General features: G+C 39.7%; 2 protein-coding genes across 9 annotated transcripts in view; one reads left to right on the forward strand and one right to left on the reverse strand.

The window, feature by feature from the left end:
• The first annotated feature begins 8,576 nt into the window (after positions 1-8,576).
• kcnj1a.1 (potassium inwardly rectifying channel subfamily J member 1a, tandem duplicate 1) lies at positions 8,577-13,911 on the forward strand. Of its 2 annotated transcripts, none has more exons than XM_051397463.1 (2): positions 8,577-8,913; positions 11,883-13,911. In XM_051397463.1, exon 2 carries the CDS (start codon positions 11,901-11,903, stop codon positions 13,020-13,022), a length of 1,122 nt encoding a protein of 373 aa, XP_051253423.1. In that variant the 5' UTR covers positions 8,577-8,913; positions 11,883-11,900; the 3' UTR covers positions 13,023-13,911. The 2 variants fall into 2 exon arrangements, with proteins under 2 accessions (XP_051253423.1, XP_051253422.1); XM_051397462.1 differs by lacking the exon at positions 8,577-8,913 and adding an exon at positions 9,537-9,710.
• A 1,298-nt stretch (positions 13,912-15,209) lies between these two features.
• Positions 15,210-23,922, reverse strand: part of fli1 (Fli-1 proto-oncogene, ETS transcription factor) — a 33,281-nt gene continuing 24,568 nt past the window's right edge. For all 7 annotated transcript variants that reach the window (XM_051397454.1, XM_051397457.1, XM_051397453.1 and 4 more), the window contains 4 exons: positions 19,830-19,889; positions 19,275-19,334; positions 18,614-18,661; positions 15,210-18,422 (listed from right to left, as the gene is read on the reverse strand). In XM_051397454.1, coding sequence (XP_051253414.1) covers positions 17,893-18,422; positions 18,614-18,661; positions 19,275-19,334; positions 19,830-19,889 — 698 coding nt within the window. In that variant the 3' untranslated portion in view covers positions 15,210-17,892. The remainder of the gene's footprint in view (positions 18,423-18,613; positions 18,662-19,274; positions 19,335-19,829; positions 19,890-23,922) is intronic.

The following is a 23,922-nucleotide window of genomic DNA, read 5'->3' on the forward strand; positions in this document are numbered from 1 at the left end:
CTATCACCAGAAAGCCTCTTCACGTACTTCCTGCATTGAGTTTGGGAGGAGATTTATGACTCTGCAGCCGCCCTTTGTTACTGCATGTAGCCCCCCTCCCCTTCCCTTTGCTCCCCCTGCTGAGTTGCAGGGGCACAGCGAGATGGCTGGGAAATAGTTCTTCTTTTTCCTGCCTCCTCGACCAGCCGGGGAGCCAATGACAGCCGGATTATGGAACATCAAGGAGTGAGGCTGCCATAATGAGGAGCTTGGGATTTGGCTGTGGGATATGAGTTCTGGGCCACGCTCACACCCCCCTCCCGAGGTAGCGGTGCAAATCTCGGCAGTGATCATGAAGTGTTGGTGTTCTTAATTGTAAAAATTCAGGTCCTTCGGTGGCGTCACATGGATCCTGCGTGTGGATCAGCCTCTGGTGGCTCCCAGTTGTTCAGATCCAAGGCATTTGTAATTATTTCCCCTCCTGAGGTCACACCATTATTGATCAAAGCCAAGCCTCTTCCACCTTATTGCCTCTGCTGTTCATCCTGTGGAGAAATCCATTCAGTTGACTGTACCAGCTCACATTAATCACACATCACACATTAATAAAGCTCTTTGGCACATTCATTATCACAAGTGCTCGGAGGAAACTTTTGAACAGTGAGAATCCATTTCCATAATGTTAAGGGGTGTGGATTACACAACCTATTCTCTTCATTGGTCCTTTAATAGACAGTCCATAAGAATGATCAAACCGTGGATTATCCTGTTAATGTGAACTACAGTGTGAAGACACCCAATTCAAATAGTGATGTGTGATATATGTTCTGAGTCAGACTTATTTAATATTAATCAATATGAAATAAACCAAGCTCTATATCTCCCATGCTGACTGTGGATATAAATAGTAGAGATTGTAAAAGGGAAATACATAATGTAAATAACTGACTTGCACATTATGCTGACCAGTGGGTCAGTGTAGATTCTCATCCTAAACACCCCAAGCAAAGCCATGGCTATCAGGTGATGAAACGATCGTTTCAGGGGTCATAACTGAGGAGAGAGGAATTAGTTCTTCCTTGGAGTGTGGAGGAAGTGTCATTTTTCTTAATCCTCTCTTTGCTCCCTTGGCTCTAGTATTGTCTTTCCTCCCCCTACACCTCGCACCCCTCATCCTTACTCTCCCATTCATTCCCCTTTGGCTCCATCCCTCTTTGCTTTCTCTCACCTCCTCCTAGGCTTCATTAGCTCTGATTGATCCTCTTGTCAGAGCTTATGGCACCGCAATGAACTGAGCTGTTACTAGCAGCCCAGAACAAGTGAGAGCAGGAATGGAAATCAGAGGACGACCCCAGTAAGACCACAGTAAACATATCACTACAAGATCATAATGGAGAAAGTTAGGTGTCTGTGCGTCGATAAATTCTTCAAAGCATCTGGAGATGAGACTTGAAATAGTAAGAATGCAGATGTGATATCAAAGTGGAGTGTCTTATTAAGCATCCACAAAAATCTGATTGAAAATAAACATTCAGAATTATTAGAAGAAAGAAATACTGCCAATTTTGCTGTTGAGACCATTTACCAAGACTGTGTAGGCGTGGCAGATTTTGATTGACATCTCCCCAGGACAGGAGTACTGCTGTGGATCAGCTTAAGTGTACACTATATTGAGTATATATTTTAACTGCTTTACTTTGCCATCAGATGGACCTTTGTGACGGAAGAGGCCAGCAGATAGAGAGAGCCACTGGAGAAAACAGTTCACTTGGGGAATTAAGGATTTATTTTGATTAAGCCAAAGTTGGTGATTGCTGGAACAGTGAAAAGACTAACCAAGACAGTTTTGTTGAGTTTGAAGTGTGTTTCACTATGGGTTAACAATGCAATTAGGCTGACCTTAGTTACAGCTGAGTGAAAGATGGTGCACATTTATAATTTAATGTGGGGTGAAGGTGTCAGACTCACATAGGCAGATTGAGCAGGTGCATAAAGGTTTTGGTGATTTTTTATTGGTTTGCAAAATTAATTGCGTAATTTTCATAACCACTCCCAGTTCAAACCCAATATCAGGAAAATTTACAAAAACTTAATAGACAATATTTTAAATTTGGATTGAAACTACTCTAATACTTTTTAGGTGCTTACTATTTTGTACATAAGAACCTAAATAACATTGGTGATTTTGGTTTCCAGTGGCTTTAAGAACCTGAACAAATGTGTCTCAGTATTGAATGGTTTTCCAGAAAGGCTATATGGTGCACTGTTGTATGGTAATATCTAAAATATTTAACTGTTAAACCAAGTGCCTGCATTTGGTTTTACACAAAGACTAGCATTTAAGAGCATAAAGAACTGGTGAATGCCTGAAGAGGCAAGATATGTTTGCAATGGAAAATGTGTAAATTATTAAACAATCTATCTGAGCGAGATGGTACAGCTTTATCTTTAAAAAATGTATCAGTGTCAGCATATTAGTTTAACACATTATTCATTGTATTGAAAACAAAATGAGGATTTAAGAGCATAGCAGAAACAGTTATCCTTATTTTTATGTAATTTAAAAGGAAGCTTAACTGAGTGAGTGAGTACACCTATTAGTGTTTAAATTATGAATTATGTGAGTGTGAAGATCTACAGCGTAGCACTGTGCTTGTTATATGTGAATACATAATTTAGAAATACTGTACCATGTTTTCATCTTGTGCACAGAATGCTGAAGTATCTACAGTGGAAGTAAAGCAGGTCTATACAGGCACTGTATGAGATCATTTCCAGTGATAAACACTCTCTCAAAAACAATATTCAAATTTACACAGATTCATACTTAACCTACTGTGTATTGCAGGTTAATGTTGAATGAGTTACCAGAGTTATTGTGAATTATATCTCAATAGATTCAAATATTCATATATATTTATATTTAACAATGCTGTAGCTGGAATGATGTGACAGGGGTAAATCTCATTATCCACAGTGTAAATTAATATTTCGCCATGTATATGCCATTGTGTCCATATCATGTCAAAAGAATCAACCATGCATGCTCTGTTTTTATTGCATTATTTTGAACTGGGTGAATTAATCTTGACTGAGCCTTCCCTGGACATCACTATGCAGTCCAGGCACAGCGACACTATGTGGAGGAAAGAGGTATAGCAGTGAGTGATTAAACATAATTAATGACTGATGCACTGTGCTTGGAAGAAGTTTACTATCTGGGGAGCATCCTTTAATCTTTGCTCTCCTGGTATTAGGAGTGAACTCTTTTACAGTAACACATTCAAGATCAGATGAGACATTTTTGTAATTGTTTTGGCTGCAATAATGTTACAACAGATTGCTGCTTTTTATTGGTCACAATCCATCAATTCCTGACAGTTTGAAGCAGGTTGGAGCAGCATCTCTCGGCTGGTCTCTTTCTGTTATAGCTACACGTAGTAAGTAGCTGATATAATTTATGACTGCTGACAAAACCGAGTAGATTTTCAGCTTGCTCTGTTTACCTGAAATCAAGAGCTCCAACTTTATACTTTGAATTTCCCTTACTTTTTTGTTTATCTTAGTCACCACTTGCAAAATGCACAGCTTATTCTAAATCTTGTGGGAAATCCTGTCCATCGCAGTGGGTTGATGTGGCATGCTCAGTGAAGACCGACAACAGTGATATCACCTTGATAAACCGAGGATTGTTTTTTCATTGACAATAAAAAAAGGAATCTTTATTTCATTGAGGACTTTTTATGGTGAGAGAATGTTTATTTACGTCCAAACTAGGGCCAGTTGTGTTACTCTCTAAATAGCTTAAGGGAGACATAAATCTTTTATTAAATTAAATTATTTTTAAGAAATAATTTGGGGAAAAATTCATGGAAATATAAAGCCTTGGAAGCAAATGTCCACTCAACTTTTTCAGTCCATTGCCCACTGGCCCATTCTTTCTAATAGTCTATGCTAAGCTTCAGTCCAAGACCATCAATGTCAAAAAGCTTTGGCACCGATGCTTTAAAGCAACCTCCTCCTCTAATGGCTATGTGTTAAAAATATAGTCTGCAGGGAACTGCTGTCAGGTTGAGTTCTCACTGAAAGACAAAGTCGTGTGTGCCTGTATCCCTGCACGCACACAGATTTTTGAGATCTATGGTATCTTCAAGCTGAAAGACATTCAAGGGCTTAATATGTAAGTTTAGAGACACTTCTCTTCTAATAGTGCTGTTTTTTCAGTATGCAGGGAAGCGCTGTCAGGCAGCCATTAGAACCACTGCAAAGCAGAGCTTAGCCTTTACATAAAGATCCATTTTCTTCCTATTTGGAGGATCTATGAAATACAAATAATGAAATAACATGAAAGGTGATATAGTGGCTGTGTCCACAACTGAAAAAAAAGATATAATCCCTCAAGTGGAACAACAGGTCCGCATTCTCTTGTGGATTTTGTCGCCAGGTGTCACTTTACATCTAACAGAATTGAATTTGCACTCATTCCACACACGCCACTGACCGAGCTGCAGAGTGGCTGGGTGAGAAAAAAAGGTTAGTGAGAGAAGTGATTTTAAGCTTTTAAGAGGGTTTTTGTATTTTCTTTCCCTTTCATTGAGTTACTGATTCAGGCTATGTGGCTGCTTAATCAGGCTCAAGTCCTTTGAGTGGATGGTGTATGTGACAGAAAGACAAGATGTGACATGAGAATATTGAGTCGAGTTCAAAATTACCTCAACACTCAATTACTATCGTATGAAGTCATGCCGTACAATAAAATGAAATCCAATTGACAACATATACATATAAGGGTGTATTATTTGTTTATTTGTTCCATAAAATAATTAGAAGATTATTTTAGATTCTATTACTAGTTGTGAATCCTAAGCTTTTTGCTTGTCACTGTACACATCCACAGGGCAAATAGAATCACACCCCAGTGTTCAAGAAACAAAAGAGACAAATAACACAAATGCATCGCCCCAGAGCCTAGCATAACACATCTAACTCGGCTGTACTTTAAATGTTTATGGCATGCTTTACATCTTACACTTCATTGCCTACTGTACACATACTGCACCCACATCCCAACCATCTGCTTATGGAGCAGCAATAGGGTTATATCAGTCTTTGAGGATAGCTGTGGTTATGAAGGGATGAAGTATGGCATAGTAAAAACATGCATTAGTTTTAATGAAGCTCAATAGTTAGGGGACGGGCAATTGTAAGTCCTGTAGTGGAAAATCCCCACAAACCAGGCTCCTCATTCAGGCCTGATAGGCAAAGTCCTCTTCTATGGGCTTCTATTGATATGCACATTGTACCCAAAGGCACCAATACTGGATGCACATATCTTAAGATCATTATAATCACAACAATCTGCCTTTTTGGCATGCTTATCTCTGCATTTTACAGACAAGATGGTCTTGCACAAAGGCATGCTGACAATAAGGCAGCAAAGTGCATAGACAAGACATCTTCTGAGAAATGCTTCGCAGCTTATGTTTGTATTATCACGAGAGTCAAATGCTTTACAAGCACATTGCACAGCTTGGGATTGCAATGCTTGGCATTTAGCACTTTGCCATTTTTATTCTCAGAATGATGGATATGGAATATGAATGCTCAGTGACATGATGACCCAGCAAAATGGCTGCCTATCAGTGTACAGCCGCCTCACCCTTTCTGCTCACACACACACACACACACACACACACACACACACACACACACACACACACACACACACACACACACACACATACACAACCATCATCCCCAAAGTATAGACCTATTCAGATCAACCCAAGCAAATCATAGAATATAAAACCACATGGTGAATGTTAAAACTCTGTGTTGCAATGGACGCCTGAATCACAAATCAAAAAGGAAAAAAAAAATAAAAATACCCAAAGAACAAACCAAAGGCTTCATTTCTATTCACACCAGAATTAATTAAAATGTTTCAGCCCAATGCTCAAGGCTACATTTCATAATTAATTCTGACTGCATTGTTTTTTTTCTGTTGTGAAACAGCCAGATTGTGCAACTGAACAGTCTTTTTGAAAAATCAAAACGGAAGAAAGCGTAAATGGAACGGGCATGAAAGGAGCAGCAAGAGTAGTGGGTTACTTGAAACCCCAAAATAGAATAGCCTAATCAAATCCATAAAACTGATGTCTCTCACCATCAATTACTCAGAAGTTGTGCATGAGTTCAAGTTGGGGGTGCAATCGTGGCCCAGGCAAAGGGAGCCACAAAGCAACTAAAGTGAGGCAGGAAATGAGCCGTAAAGGGTCATGACAACATGTTGACTGTTTAACAGCTTCAAAGGAAGACCTAGGTCAAGTGTTACCGGACTTAAAAAGAGGTGGCTGGTCTTGATTTCACTGCCTAAGAAGTGTTGTCAATTTAAATCATCAATTGACCATTAATTTCCAAACTTGTGTAACTGTTAATTTGAGGGCCCCTAAAGATCCAGGTAACTTAAATTTATATTATTTATAGATACAGAGGCACATTGTTCAAAGTGTGGGCACTCTTTCCCACTTTAAAGGATCAGTGTGTACAATTTAGTGGTGTGTAGCAGTGAAGTTGCAGATTGCAACCAACTCACCTTGCAAGTGTGAAGAAGCAACTACGGTGGCAGCAAAAACTCGCCAACGGCACTATCTAGAGCAAGTGTTTGGTTTGTCCATTTTGTTTATTATTTATTATTACACTAATTAAAACATCTCTATGAAAATTCTGCCAGTAGAGCCCGCTAACAACTTTTGAGTCTTTTTAAATAAATGTTGACTCTGTCAAGACTATCCGACTCTGTAGTTCCCCTCGGCTCTACTGGGCTTCGTAATGTTTTTCAGCTAGTTGGTATCACGGCCTGCAACTTTACGGTCCACTCTCATTGCTCTCATCAGCCATCACAGGCAACTGTTTCCAGTGAACGAGCTCTGATAAACCCACTGTGAGCTACCTGCAGCACAAAACGGCAAAGAGACAACTAGCTGGTTATCATAATGGAGTGGACATTTAGTAGCTAAGGAGCTATTTCCCTGAAGAGTTGATCGAGAGAGACTTACTTTTGCAACTAAACAAATAATAACTTTGCCCTGTATCTACCAAATGTGGAAACGAGCAACTGCTGGCTAACAAGTTTGCTAATTTAAAAGGTGATAATATGTCAGTGTTGTCCACAGCGTGTTTGTGCTGCCACCAAGTGGCCAGAATAATATTTTATTTAGTTAAAATAAATCAGGTTTAACTTTGTACAAATACATTTGCATATCATATCATTTGTTGAACAGTGAAAGTGAATTTTAAAGGTAATCTGTAGATTAAGACATGCAAGAGGTGTTTAATCTCGTATGTATGAGCAGAGCGAATGTGTAGAGACGTGTCTATCTGTTTCTCTGTTATCTTTTTGTTGCTGTACTTACAACCTCATAGGCAATGAAGCTTGGCAGGCCATACCGACTGAATGCTGGTAAATTCTTGCCCCCAAAGCTGATTGACAGAAACTGATACAGAAACCAGCATTATTCAATTGAGTGCTCCAATTGATGCGGAGAGAAACTGCCATTGTTTACTATCACTCTGAGACATCTAGTTATCAAAGGTACTTAAGTACTGATCCATCATACACGTATTTCTTATCAGTAAGGGCTTGCGATGACAGTGTTGAGTTTTAGTACCAATCAGTGTCACACAAGTACAAAGGTAAACATGAACATTTGTTACCAGAAGTTGCAGCAGTAAGTAAAACAAGGTCTTATAAAGCTACTTTAACTACATCAGCCTGTATTGCATATTGTACATTTATACATTAATGCAGTATTTAATCCTCTCAATAAATATTTGTTAATTAAATTGAGAGTTTGGCTTATTATTTCACTTCATAGATTCTGACTGACAAAATTTTCAACAAGACGATGTGTTACACGTCCACAAACCACAACTATATACCTGCTTATTACACTGTTTTTGAACATGTTATTATTAGTGTTGTACTTTCTATATTAATAGCATGTTATTCATCAAGGTCACCACATTTCAATGTCTGTAATCTGATGAAATGAACATTTAGTTATTTATTCTGATATTTCTACCCTCACGTATTAAAACGGCATCACCCTATGTGGAGAACTTATCTGTGGTTGTTGTGTTGTCATTATTATTCAGTGGTAGCAATTTTCTCAAATTGTGTTGCTGTCAATCAAATGTAGTCTCCATAGCTCTTTTTTGCTAAACCAGCCCAACAATCAATGCAGCTGTGTCGTCTGGTGGCTATTCGCTGGCCTTTTGTCAGATACAAAAAGGATTAAAAAAGAGAGAGTTGATTAAACAAACAGGTAAATCCTCTCTTGAATAAAAAAAAGCTTAATTACAAAAAGCTTGTCATCCTTATACAATAGCATGAATTTAGAAGAAAGCAGGCAAGCCTAATCTTGTTGTGTGTCAACAGTAAAGTATTGTGGCTGTCAATAGAATACACATTCTGCAGCATGAAAGGTAATACTGCAGCCTTTTCCGTAACTCTTGCTTGGAACAATAGAGCTGAAAAATGACACCCATCACAATTCACAACTTTTCTCTCCTCGGCATTCAGAACATCTTCAGCCCATGGACTGATTTGATTCCTGACCGACCCCAGAGAGAGCGATCAGTTAGCGATCAGTTTGGATTTTGAACATCGTCTTTTTCATCTCAGCTGCTTCTGTTGTCTCACCCTATCACCTATTTATGTTCTATGGTCCCCATATTTCATCACAACACAGCCCTATAGTTGTGGAGGAGAGGAGAAATTGTTTGTTGCTTGGAGGAAGACGACTGTGCTGTGCTGAGCTGTGAAGCAGTGATGTTTGATTCATGGTGACAACATTGTGCCCGGGAATGTGTTAAACACATTCTTATGGTCATCATTTTCAGAGGAGTGGAGGAACTCATGCATAAACAAAAGTGAGTTTTGTGCTTTTTTCTATCATGAACACACAGTATTCCAAGGGCAAGATTACTATCATGTTAATATCAGGCAATGAAAAGCTGTCAAAGTGTTAACGATTCTAATCATCCTTGCAGGTCACATATTCAGACATGCAATGCTGCACTTGCCAAACACTGGCAAGAACTGGAAAAAAAGAAAAAATATTATTTCCCTACAAAATGCCAATAAAAGTGAATGTGCGTGCATGTGTGTCTACAGTAAATAATGCCACACAGTGTGTTCGTCACTGAGACGCAGAGAACCGGAACCATACACAGATACAGTACATGCAGGTTTTACTTTTACACTGGCAGTATTCACTTGGCTTTTTTTCTAGAGTGAATCCAACTGCAAAAAAGCTCAAATTCAAATATCACAAAATAGAATCAACCAACAGTAAATCCAGAGCACCTCATAGACTGTAGTGAACTGGGAGTGTGACGGATAGAGGTCAGCGTGGCCCTTGGTGCCAGGCGTCTGTGGGGTAAACAGCTTATTAGAGCCGGGGGAAGGGTATGCACGTGTGTGTGGGCGGAGGGGTACTTGATGTATCTGTGGGCGTAAACATCACCTGGCTGATTCCAGGACACAGAGACAGGACAGTATAAAGGTACAGGTGTTGGTGAACGGGCATAAGGGGAGGACACACCTAAACTGTTTCAATCAACTGTGAGCAAGAAAAACAGAGGGAGAGGAAAGAAGGTCCCGCTGGAGTTTGTTTTTCATTAACCTCTGGATGTGCATCTAACTACTTTATCTTCAATTCTTATAGGTGAGTTTAGACTGAAGAAAGTTCCCTTTCATGGTGACCTTTTTTTATCAGCTATGACCACATTGTTGAAAGGATATTGTTAGCACTGGTGTGAGTAGTTAATTTCATTTCATAGGGAATAAGTTTGTCACTGTGACTGTTTTCTAAAATAAATATAAATAAAGGAAAGAGGCTACAAATAAATTGATTGTTAATTATTTTTTTTAACTTTATATATTAGCTCATGAAGCTGGTTTGTACCTCATTGACAAAATAAGGCATTTATTACAAATAAGGAGTCAGGACTCATTAGAGTCTTATTCCAGTAATCTCCCTTTTAAATCAAAAGTAAATCCCTGTTGTAGTTGGAATTATGTTACAGTCACAAGCCACTTTAATGATGCAAATAATGAAAGTAGAAAATAGTAGTTCATTAACTCATATTAGACTGAGCCTAAAATAGTTTCATACAGCATTATAATGGACACTTAATACATAGTCAAATATTGATTATCTGTGATAATAGTAATTAATGCAATAGAGGCAGCACTATTACTTAACTAGCCTATATCTTCTTTTTTTTAGTTAGTTGTTTTTAACTTTTTCTAGTATGATTAAATAGTTATTTATATTAGAGTGGGTCAGTGAAACAAAGAAGTCAAATGCAATTCAAAAAATGTGCTTGTCCTCAAAAATACCCCTGTATTCATGAATTGCTAATCTTGAAATGATTTGACTGATTTATTACATTTTAACTGTGATTTTAACTGATTATTCTTTGACTCTGAGCCATGGCAGTAAAGGCCTTTCAGATTTAAAGTTTTATGTCCTGTATGTTGTGGATGGTCCTCAAGAGGAGGGTTTCCTCCCACTGGCAATTTGCATTTATAAAGGTAGTTGTTTTGTAATGCAAAGCAATAATTTAGAGTAACTTGTCATACACACAATTAAAATGCTAAACACCTGAAATCATTCCAGCACATATCTTGTTACAGTATGAAAACAGACTGACCTAATGATTAGGTGTAGAATGACTAGGTTTACTTCTAAAGGGATGAAAGTCTGCAAACAAGCTCTACAGTGTGATTATCAGATTTCTTTTGGCAAAATGACTGGATGTGAGCTTAGATGGTTGAAAACAAAAACATTAACTCACTGCACTGATCGTTTTGTACTACTTCACACTCACTAACAAGCACGCCATGATCCAAATGGGTAGTTTGCATGACTTGGCAAGAACAGAGGCCATACTTATTTGGAAACCTCTGTATAGCTAATACTGCCAGTTGCCATCCATCAAGCACCAGACTTATGAGAACTCAGAGCTAGAATAAAGTCAAAGATTGTTATGTCTATGAGCAGCTGGCCTTCTGGCTGGGTTTGCACAAATTATTTTTATGCCACGTTTATTTTTGTAGCATTGAAACCGAGCAAACAAAGCTGATCCTTGTGTTGAGACACTTGCATGGGACCAAAGATCCAAAATTATTTGGTTTACTTGGAGCCCTATGTGTTACAGTTCAGAAACTTTTGTTTCTCATTAACTTCATGTCTTTACTGCAGTGCTGCATCCACCCAGGATTATAGCCTTTCAGTGAGGATTAAAGCAGCGAGACAGAGTAGCTTGGAACATGTGAGACTGTGCATAAGCAGTCCACAGTGAGAATCAGATATCTGGGAAGAGCAGTAAAGCATTTACTGTGCGTATAAATTATTCATCCTTATTGGAACAATAAGTACTAGCTTATCCTTGTTTTTACATTTCCCTCTCAGCACCTGATAGGCTGTTTTGATTTTGTTAGTTTTTTGCTGTTTGATTGCAGTGAATCACAGTATTTAAGGATGGTTGACAATTTGAGAGGGCCTGTGACTGACTGACTGGTTAAATGGCCAGACTCAAATAAAGCAGATATTATCAGCATATTTACCTCTATATTTAACTTTTTTCATCAAACTGTGATCCAGATTTATAGACATTATCTGCCATTTCTGGGGTTTTAAAAACTTAGTTTGGTCCAAAGTTTCATCTGCTAGGACAAGTTATCTTGTCAGTAATGTTTGTATTCCTGTAGTTGTTTATGACTGCATTGTCATTAAGGAAATTATAAGTAAATGTTTGCACACACAAATGCTTGATGGCGAGTTTTCTACTATATACTTACATGCTATATCCCTGTTTTCATTGTCTTATAGGGCGTCGGCTTTTAGAAAATGTTTGGGTTTATGAACAAACGCATCCAGGACTGGCTGGCGGACCGAAGATGCCGCAGGACCAGATTAGTGACCAAAGATGGTCGCTGCAACATTGAATATGGAAACATCCATTACAGCAATCACTTTGCCTTTCTGGCTGACTTCTGGACCACGTTTGTGGAGATCCGGTGGCGTTTTGTCCTCTTACTCTTCATCGCCTCTTTCACCCTCAGCTGGTTCATTTTTGGCCTGCTGTGGTACTGGATTGCCCGCAGTAATGGAGACCTGACGTGGCAAAATCAAGAATTAGACCACACTCCATGTGTTGATAATGTTGATGGACTGACCACGGCGTTTCTCTACTCTCTTGAAACCCAGACAACTATTGGATATGGTGGCCGAGCGCTCACCCCTTTCTGTCCAGGTGCTGTGGCTCTTCTCATTATTCAGTCCCTTCTCGGAGCCATTATCAACTGCTTCATGTGTGGAGTCATCCTGTCCAAAATCTCTTTACCCAAAAAGAGGGCTAAGACCATCACATTTAGTGACATGGCTGTCATCAGCCCCAAAAATGGCTCTCTTTGCCTGTCAATCAGGGTGGCAAACTTACGCAAGACCCTGATGATTGGAAGCCAGATCTATGGCAAGCTGCTGAGGACAACAGTAACACCAGATGGGGAGACAATCATCATGGACCAAGTAAACATTGACTTTATGATGGATGCTGGGAAAGACAACCTCTTCTTCATATGTCCTCTCACACTCTACCATGTCATCGACAAGAGCAGTCCCTTCTTTGAGATGGCAGTGGACACGCTACATAAACAAGAGTTTGAGCTGGTGGTCTTCCTAGATGGCACAGCAGAGTCCACCAGCTCTACCTGCCAAGTCCGGACCTCTTTTATTCCTCAAGAGGTCATGTGGGGCTATAACTTCTTGCCCATCATTTCCAGAAGCAAGGAGGGCAAGTACAGAGTAGATTTCTCCAACTTCTCCAAGGCGGTGCCAGTAGCCACTGCACATTGTGCCTACTGTTTCCACAACATCAAGGGTCATCACCACCATTCCAGAGATGGACATGATAACCAGGGCTTTGAGGTGATCGATATCAATGATCCCCCAAATGTCACCAAAATGTGAGAGGATGGATACAGTGCAGTGTACAGTGAAACTGAGACTGATGGAGGCTTGTACCTCTCACTGATAAACACCTCAAGACTCTAAAGAACAAACAGGTGCTGGAGGCAGGTGGAGTCACCTAATGGCAGACAACACATTGTGTAGCATTTAAATATGAAGTAAAGTAAACCTACTTATTTGCTATTCTATTGTGTTCAACACAGATAAGAAAGCCACCTGTGGGTCAGGACAGTTATTGTGAACCATTTGTATGCAAAACCACACCTGTCACTGTCTGCTGATCAAAAACCTGTTTTTCAAAAGGGAGGCCAGGTCACGTAAGATGGTGAAGCTGCAATTCAAGAACAGAAAAACAAACTTCTCCCAATTACTCACACATGGACTATACATATACGCTCTTTCTTTAAATGAAGATGGAGTGAGTCTAATTGGCGTTGCAAATTTGGGTTTACCAAGTATCCACAGGCAGGCAACCAGGCATATGTTTTATAATGTGTGTAAATCTTACAATTACTTGAGGGACCAGTGTTGGGGGGTCATGCTATTGTCATGGGTGAGAAAAAGCTAAAGTGGTTGTTATTATTAATTCATGCTACTGTAGGCTTAGAGACACTTGGACTTGAACCATTAGAGTTCTGCTATTAATGCACTAGCAAAGGGTTGGGCTCAGGGGTCACTCTTTTTAAAAAGTGGGTGATGTAGTTGTTTTTTTCCTTCTTGAGTGAAGACACTGTGAGAGAAAAAGCTCTCATGAAACACTTAAAATATGGTTGCATACAGCTCTGACATAGTAGGAAAATCAGTTCTGTTTGTTAAGTTATTTTTTTTGTATTTGATCTCAGGGGGAAAATACACTGAAATAAAGGCTATTTTTGCATTAAAAAAAAAATTCTGTGTTGTCGCATTACTCTCTGAACCGGAACGTCACATAGGGACTGTGATCAAAAAGGTCAAAGCAACATAATGACAGGTGCCAACCCCTATCACAGCTTTTCATCTGTAAACAAAGTGAAGTTGTGACAGCAAACAGGGATCCAAACACAACAGAGTGGAAGTGTTTGGGAGATGAGAGATGTTGCTTACTGCCCATTATTTTGCCTGCAGGTTCTGAACATGAAACCAGAACTCTCCATTTAGGGAAATAGCAGCACATATATTAGCATGAAGATTCAACAGGTTTTGGTAAAGTGGACCCGCCACTGACCAGCTGCTTAGAGTCTAATGTGTGTGTGTCTGCACCAAGAGATTTTGTTGTAGCAATTGATAAGGTTAAAGATTATGACTATTATTTACACATATGCAGAATTACTAAGCAGCATAAAGATGATACATGCTTCACAATTATATTTAGTCCACAACTGTCCCTTGCTGGCTTTATCTGTGTCTATGATACATATTTTTGTCTACATGGTTCATGCAAACTAACAGAGCACTTTGCAAGGCAGTAGCTGCCTTAACACGGACACTATGTATGCAGGTTGTTAAATTGCCACCACCTATCATCTGAAGCTGTGTTCAAAAAGAGAAGTAAATGACATAAAGAGTCAAATGCTGACTTCAAATGAATGTACCAAGTCCAGTCACAGCTTGTGGCTTTACCTGCTTTCAAAACTGCTGATTTGTCAGGTACAGCCAATTAATACTATCATTAATATCTGGTAATTGGGGTGGACAAATAGTTGAAACACATCTAAGTATAATGCAATATAAACATATAATAACAGTACCACCACAATTATAGCACTGGTTATCAAAAATGATCATAAAGTTGAATCAAGATCAACAGTTTAAAAAAAAAAATGAAAATGAAAAACATTAATGAAGGTAGATTTTATCGCAGGACTATTAGAGCATTGTCTATCTACAAACTGTAACAGCTACTTTATTTTTCTGTAAAACACATGTGAATGAAAGAGAGAGTGTAACAATGTTTTGTGTTGGGCAGAAAGCTGTTTTCTATCTGCTGGAGAAAAAGGACATTTGTTTGTGCAATAATTATGGATAAGGGAATTACTGTTCCCTTAATAGGCTAAGTAACAATGCACACTGATAAAGTGTAATGATTGTCACACAATTGAGGTGAAATAGTGTGTCAAACTTTGACACGATGATCAAGTATTGTACAAAATCTGCAAGTCACTTGCTTGTTTTTATATGTCCCAGTATTCAGGCAATGGAAGAATGGTATGAGAGGTAAAAACATTTATTTTGTCACATTTTCCTATACAAAAGTCCTTTTTCAAAAGGTATTACTTCATACATTGCAGGAATGACAATAATAATAATACATTGGTTAATTGTAAAATTATACACATATATATATATTTGATATCCAAAATACATTGCATATACGAAGTAGCACAGATCCCTTTTCATTGATAATGCTTGTGAAACATGGAAAGTAAGGGTACATTTGAATAATTTCTTTATGCTACAAATTACATGTTCCCTCTTTATTTGTTGTTTTTAAAGCTATAATTTTTCCGGAGAAGCTGGTTGTGGATATTAATACTGTTTGTATTATTTTGCATAAAATACCTGAAATTCTTTAATGCACAGGAAAAGCCACCAATTCCAGGGCCATTTGGCATAAAAGGTGATTCACAATGGAAAAGAACCATCATAATCACATGTTGCATATAGAGTAAAGGAATCCCTGGCTATTGGATTATGATTCAAGCAGGCATTTGTGGTTTTGGGGATACAAGAAAATACCTTGTGTGCATAAAGGCACTCAGGATGTTACAGCCGAATTTCAGAAATAATAACAATTAAAAGAAAACAAAAATGTTAAAATGTATTGCCCAAATGTACAGATATAAAAACGCTTAAAAATGCTGAACAAACTACTTAGCAGAAATGGACTTTAAAGGTTGCATTTTTGACCGAGGTCAACTCGTATTAATTCTCTTGACTTTTTATACTGTGTCACATATGAAAATAACTCTGCATAATTTATACAGTAAGTTGCTTTAATGCCTAGTTGTCTGATGCTTATAAAATAATAAAAAATAGGTCTGACAAACGCACAGCGTTTGCGAATCTGAGGATTTCTTTGTTTCATCTCGTCATACTTTATTGGTTTTGTTCTCTGATAAACTACTTAGTCCCAAGTAATTTATTTTCAAAAGGAATACTTTTGCTATTAACAGCTTTGAACACCTGAAGATGGATATGTTTTGACACAATACTGTTACATGATGATGAAATCCTGACTTGAGATTCACGTGCATTTTGCTGGGCTTTAGATCAGTGAGAAACTAACATTCAGACACACATGCTGCTCTCAAACTAGGATCCAGCCCTGGTAAAATGCAACCTAACTGTCTATTAACATGACTTATTGCTAAGCCACTTCTCTGTGCTGACCTATACGGTCCTGACTGGCCTACAAAGAGGAAGGAGACAGCGTGGCACTTCAAAATCAAAAATTGTCAGATTTCTGGTGATGACATGGAGATGATGATTATGTATCTTGCTATGTATTTAAGGATGTAATGCTGTTTTGTCTATAACAGAAAATATATGGTATAAAACAGCAGTTAAGGCACTGTGAGGGTTAGGTTTCTCATTATGCCATATAATAAAATCAGATGCACTCATGGCACTGTAAGGCACTTTGGATAAAAAAGACATCCAAACAATATACAGTCTTATTCCGCAGAAAGAGATAGGCACGTTCATGTTTTAGATTCAGATGTGTGCAGCAAAAATGGTGTTAAAAATAAAGACTTTTTTTTTTCTTTTAATTAAAACTAAATGAAAACATCTGACAAATTTTGATTTTGCTGCAGGGTATCCCTTTTTACGCGTTTCACAAACCAGAAGACATTCACATTAATACTGACATGGTCGAGCGACAAAACATCTGGAAATGGCATGGCTGAAAGGCAACAACATGGCAAACATTGGATAGCCTAGTGTGTGGCCCCCTGAAAACATCTGACCTGGGTTGAATTATTGTTGCAAATTACTTCAATTACATGTTGACTCAGCTTCCCCAGCACAGTCGAGTCAACTGTACATGTTGTTGAACTCCACACACAACACACAGAAAGCATTTTAAGTAACCGATTTGACCCAGGTCAGCAAAACATACAGCGCTTCCTTCTCCAGCATTTAACTCTTCTCTAGCCTTCCAGTTTGGAGGATAAATTAAATTGTGAATGGCATATTCCAGTTGCCAAATTTCATTCAGTGCTGAGAAAAGTCCATCTCTTTGAGAGCTCCTCCTTGTCCAGCGAATTCCAGAAGACTCTCCACACACACATACAAAGATGCAGATGGACAGATGAGTAGACGGAGACAGTGGAAACAGAAGGCTAGATGTGGTAGGAATAAGAAACCCTGTCATGGCTGTAGACGAGCAGAAAAGGCAGATGCTTTAAAGCATAATGTATATAATGTACTGAGGAGGACGTAGATTGAGACCCATAAATAATAGGCCCATGTCTGGCACTGTAGCGTGGTGAGGAGACACACAGACTTGAGTTGTTCTCCCTGTCCACGGGCTTTGTTTTGGGAAGGTTTTGGAAAGGACACCTGTAGGTGCAGCTTTCTGGAGGATGGGAAAGAGAAAGGCACAGGAAACTCAGACGCATGTCCAAAAAACATAAACAAACAGTTGCTAGTCTTGTAAAGGTAAGTAGTATTCCATTTTGGAGCATAGCATCCAGTTGTTTATCAAATCTTACAAATAAAAAAAGATCTTCTTCAATTTTGATCATCCTTCATTTAGGAGCAAAATTTCTTCAGAGGACAAATGCCTCTATTAACTCAGTCTTCATTGGTTCGGCATCATTGGGAGTGCAGGTCAGCAAATGTGGAAAAGGGAGGTTTAAGAGGGTCGTAGGGTGTCAGAATGGGGTGTCTAATAGTAACTACCCAGGTGGGACGGCACGTGGGTGTTAGGGTGGCGAGGAACATTTGGGTTGGGGTAGATTCCTGCAGTGGGTGAGCTCCAGTATGGAGCAGTGGGTCCAAAGAAATTGGAGGAGGTGACAGGCATGGATGGAGGGTGTGGTGATACAAAATTGACCTTCTGCTGGTGGGCGTGGTAGGAAGGTACATAGGCTAGGTCCGAGGGGTACTTATACATGGAGGACTCGGTGGGGTGCGGCTGTAGTGCCTGAGCAATACCGTGGAAGTCGAACTTGTAGGCGTAGCGCTTGCCATGCACCTTGGTCATGATATTTTTGTCGTAGTAGTAGCGCAGCGCGCGGCTCAGCTTGTCGTAGTTCATGTTGGGCTTGCTCTTACGCTCACCCCAGCGCCGCGCCACTTCATCCGGGTCCGTCATCTTGAACTCGCCGTTGGTTCCCTCCCAGGTGATGCAGCCAGCGTTGGCACTGTCAGACAGGAGCTCCAGAAGGAACTGCCACAGTTGGATCTGACCTGAACCTGATGGAGAGACAAACAGTCAGAGACACAGCCTCTTCCAGCTAAGAGCTAATTATTCACTGTTCACAGCTCAACAGCTCATTATCTAACCGGTGTGATCTGCATAAAAGGACATTTTTGAGAATGAGGCTCACAACATCTGGCTTCACAACAAATGTGTTATAAAGACCTGAGCATTCTTAGAATTGTACCTGGATTGGCTAGGCGACTACTAGTGGGACCCAGAATCTGGTAAGGATCTGTGGACAAAAGGAGAGCATTGTTAATCTACAAGCTGATTGCTGTGGTGATATAATGGTATGTGAACCATACAAATTAGTATGGAAGCCTGAATGCAAAATAATAGTAACATTGAGATAATGCAATTTAATTAATTTAAAATGTCATCTTTATTACCTGTGCTTATAATATCACATTTCAGGTTGAGTAAATAAAGTAAAATATACAAAACACTGACCAAAATGAGAGAGCATTATGAGCTGCAGTCTTAGTGTGTTTGGATTATTGTGCTCTGCACACCCGCTAAATAATGAGTTGACCGGGAAAACCAATTACACATGCTAATAGATGTGTGCCTGAGAGGTAAGGAAAAACACTACAAACACTAATAAACACTTGAAGCTTCTTGGTAGACTTCCAAACAGTCCATTATCAAATTGCTGGTGAACTACTTGTAAACAATTGTTTTACACTTTTCCGAGAATTTTTACAAGTCAACTGTAACAAATGGAAACTGATACCAATGCTAACAAATTATCTTTAAGCCGGCTGTGTTAGCTTTGTGCTGATTGTTGTGGTTTAATTTTATACTGATACTATATATATAAAGAAGAACACCTGGTATGCCATTACCTGGCTGAGCTCTGGGCTGCTCGGTGGACTTGGTCACATTCTGAGTAACCACTGGTGAGCCTGTAGAGAGAGAGAGAGAGAGAGAGAGAGAGAGAGAGAGAGAGAGAGAGAGAGAGAGAGGCAATCAGTGGCAGACAAGACAGAGACAGAGAGAGAAAGACATAAAAAGGTTGAGAGACAACATCAGTAGGGTGGCTACAGATAACTAGGCAACACAACTTGAAAGCACGTCAGCAGCGGTCAAAAGTAAATAAAGCAGTAGTTGGTGGCTGGAAGGACTTTTGTTTGAATGTCTCTTTATGTTCTAATCTCTAATCTTTAGGAGTCTGTCCCACACGTCTCTGTGGATGCTGGAGCTACCTCTAGGGTGATGTCAGCGTAGGTTAAAAAGCATTCGCAAATTATCTGGGTGTTTTTTAACATGCATAGAATACAAAGATAAAGTTCACCACAGTAGGTGAAACGCCCTTCCTCAGTAGGTTACAGCCATGCATACTTAACCGTATGTTCCAGTCAAAAATGCATAAGCACTTTAAACGACTTTTGTGTCCTCACCTTTGCCACTGTGCATGTTGTTTGACCATCCTGTCCGCCGTACAGCATCATATGAAGGGTCTGACAAAGAGGAGAAAAGAGGGAAGATACAGTTTAAGCACATTATTTAAGAAATATGTAGCTTTTTTCTAAGAGTGTGGGAATGCATTATATAGAAATCTGCAGTTGACTGACCAAATTCCTATGTATTTAGCCATATTACAATCTCTAAACCTGCCTGTGTGCATGTATACTGTAAGAGTCTCATCTCATTGTGTGCTAGCCTATCACAGGACCGCAACTGCCAAAGCAAAAACAGGGACCCCAGTGCCAAATGGCATCAATAAATCTATCAAAACATGGTTCAAGATGCTCTTCACAGGATATCTGGACATAGTAATGTGGTTTTGTTTGGCAAGCTGTGTTGGTTTAAATGTAGATGGCACAATCTTTGACAGAGTACAGTTGGTTGACCAGCTTGCAACACTCTGACCACAAATTCAGGGACTGGTGCAAATTATTGTACAACAGGACAACAGATGCACACACATGGAGAATACATGCACATGATATTCCCTTTCCCTACACAGGCTGCTTTTATGAGACCTTGACAAACAGCCAAACTGGCCCAGTTTGCATGGGTTCTACCTGCTGTGTGTCTGCGGTTCAAACCTGACTGAGTGTGAAGCTGGACTGCTTCCAGTAACAATCAATCACTCTGACACAAGCAGATAAAGCAGGGGATGTATTCTTGCCCTGGCAATGTCTCAAAAACACCCTGGTATACTCACAGTGCACCTGGCCAGCACCCTTGATGGTCTGGATTATTGCGGGCTAATACAGTTCATTAAATTGCCAGAACACAGGGAAATATGATGCATATTGTAGCCAGATATTACACTCTGTATTGTGTGGAACATACTATTCACAGTGTTATCATGATCTGTAAATGTCTTTGTCAGCAGTGTTTCTCCCAGAGGGGCGCGGATAGAGACAGTGTAATGGTGATGACAGAGGTTGCTGCTAGGATAAGCAAGCTGTTAGAAGGTCAAGAGGCAATCCCATTTCCCATCAGTGAAGGTGGAATTTTTGACAAGAAGGCTTATTGACAATTGAAGTTGGCAGTTTGAATCCTTAGATTTGAAAATCTCAGAGAAAGAGCAAGACTCATTCCTGATGCAACACAATGGACACCAAATTGTATTAGGCCACAACTGGCCAGTGTAAAACCTGTGCAAATACAAAATATGGAGGCGCCAATAAAAAGCATCAGGTCCTTATCTCAGTCATAGAAAATGTAGCATTGTGTTTTACATAATATGCATGATTAATTATCTCAATCGATCATTAGATTGATATGTTTTGACATTTCAAAAGTGAGTGAGGGTGTTGTTGCCACACTATAAATGCATTATGTGTGTGTATTTGTGTGTGTAGGTGTTTGTTTGCCAAACATGAATATTTATGTGTTTGCAAATTACTCTCCACTGTGTTTTAAGTAGTGCATTCAAATAACTCACATGCTGACAAGCTATCAATCACTGAAAAACAAGCACATTTACTAATATATAAAATCTCTGTATTCAACAAAAATGTGTAGTTATTCATGTTAATTTATGATGGTCTATGTATTTAAACTATCAATTCAGGTCTATCAATTAGGTATGCAAAACACTGTAAATTACTTATTGTGAGTGTGCCATTCTTAGCAGTGTCGGAAACAAACAGGTGGTCATCTTTACTACAACAACACATTTGGGCTTTGTGTGCCATCTTGACCAGTATAACCTCATTCAGACACACCAGAAGAAAATCCAGTGACATCAAATTCACCATCAGCTTCCACTTCATGTACAGTGATCTCTAAACGCTGTGCAATACTGCCCTCGTGTGGATCACAACATATTGACATGTTGGTTATCCTGACATAAACAACAAATGATAAAATGCACAAAATGAAACTCCTTATTTCTCCGTTCAGCACAACTCAACTCTAGATCCAAATCTCTCTGAAAACATAACAAAGTTTGCCTGGTAACCTGCCACACAAGTGTTTTATTGTTTTACTCGTTTCATACTCCACCAATGAAAATGTAAAAACATTTCAAATCCAATTATGTGTCTTGTGCTACTTTCAAAGGACGTTTTGTTGCCTTGTTTTCCCTTTCCTTACAGGCAGAATATCCACCAATAGGAAAACTTTGTGCTGCTCAGGGACGTCTTGATCTCTAATATCTAACTTTTCAACTTTAATCCCTGACATTTCAGCAAATGCCTATTCCTGTCAGCACTCGACAAGAGAGGTTCTGGGATATTCAAAATGGAGTAAAAGTACAAGACAGTACATATAACGGTGAAAAAAACATATGGTTAAAGTAAAATAAAGGATATGAGGTCACAGCAAAGCAAAAGTAAAGTGAATAAATTACAATATGATCAAAAGAATGAAAGAAGGAGAGTGTAATATAGAGAAAGACAAAAAGAGAGAGAAGAGGGACAAATAACAAGCGGGCTGCCGTGGCTCAGCAGGGCTGTCAGGTTCAATCTGGTGTGGGCCGGCAGGATAGCCAAGGAGCAGTGACTGGGGGAGAGTCCTGGGAGACTTGCGTTTCCTGCCTGCCTCGCCTGCAGACAACCTCTCTTTGTTTTACTGGCCCTTTTTTCCCCTCTACTCACCGCCAGCCCCCCCCCCATCCACTCTCTACCACCCCGAAAAAAACACAACGGGGCTACCTCCATACGTGCAGAGAGGGGTTACAAACAGGAGAGGAGATGGCGGGGGAGAAGCAGAGACGAATGAAGGAGAGATGAGAGAGGAGGTGAAGGAGTCGCAGACAGAGAAAGAAAGATTATTGAGAAGCAGACAGATAAAGATGGAGACTGAGTGACTAAGTGCATAAAAAGGCCTCAAAAGAGAAAGAGGAGAAGAAACTTAAGAGCGAGAAGAGAAAAAAATCATGAAAAAAAAAAGTCAGACGAAACACAACTTTGGAATTTGAAAAGAAAACAATGGCAGCAAACCCAGCTTCTGTCTGGTATGAGCTATAGAGGAGATGCCCAGTAATATGGGCTCATCCACATTTTTAAATACCCTTGGTGTAGTTGTTGGCTGCATATAACATTAACCCCCTAAAAACTATTTTCCCTTTATCAGCATGCAAATGAGACAGAACACAATTCAAAGTTTGAACCAATATAATCACTCCATCTTGGGGTTAATTGAACTGAGTGGGGAAGTGGAAGTGAAAGTTCAGAAGAAGCAGCAGAGGTAAAATGTACAAAGCCCAAGTGGTTGGGGGTACTCAGGGCGAGCCAGCCATGCAAACACAGACACAGACCCGAATGTGCACACACAGAGACGCCTCTTCCCCAACCCCTCCTCCCCTCCTTCATTTTTCCAGGCCTTGCTCTGACTGCGACTTGAGCCAGTTTCCACTCTGGTCTGGGGTGTGGTGCACGCTCCTGGGAGACTTTGACTGCAGGACCAGTTAGTCAAAACAAGGCCTGAGCGCTAGACAGAGGGAGAGAGAGGCAGAGAGACATAGAGAGTGACAGAAAAAGATAGAGGGAGACAGAGTGGGAGAGAAAGAACCACTGAGTAGAGAGGGTAAGACAGACAGAGAAAGAGAGGAGAAGGATAGAATGGAGTCGTGGACTGTTTTTAACCTGGAGTCTGAGCCAAGGAGAGAGACCCAGACAGGGTAAACTTTTTTAACACCCGTAATACAGGTGCTTTAAAAGCCATCTGTGTGAGGACGGAGCCATAAGAGGAGGAGAATGATGGCAAAGTACAGGAGTTAGACACAGTGAGGAGACAGTGTGTGCACCAGAACAGAAGCATCCAGTGAAAACTGTTTCAAAGCGATGGAGCACTACAACAATGCTGCATACATAAGCATACTCATGCATATGCAAGGGAACAGTTATGTGCAGTATGAAAGACAGAATTACATCTGTCATTATTATTTGTTTTCTTAAAGGGGAGCAACTGAAATTGAAAGTTGTAAATCTAAGACAGCTTTTGCACATAATGGCACACTTTGTTGTTGTGTTGCCACTTTGACGTGGCAGCAAAATAAATACATTCACAGAGGTGAATCATCATCTTTCCTCC

The sequence above is a fragment of the Dicentrarchus labrax genome, unplaced genomic scaffold, assembly GCF_905237075.1.
Source record: "Dicentrarchus labrax unplaced genomic scaffold, dlabrax2021, whole genome shotgun sequence".
NCBI classification, from domain to species: Eukaryota; Metazoa; Chordata; class Actinopteri; family Moronidae; genus Dicentrarchus; species Dicentrarchus labrax.

Coding starts and splice junctions, on each gene's coding strand:
- kcnj1a.1 (XM_051397463.1), top strand. CDS start 11,901: ATGTTTGGGTTTATGAACAAACGCATCCAGGACTGGCTGGCGGACCGA.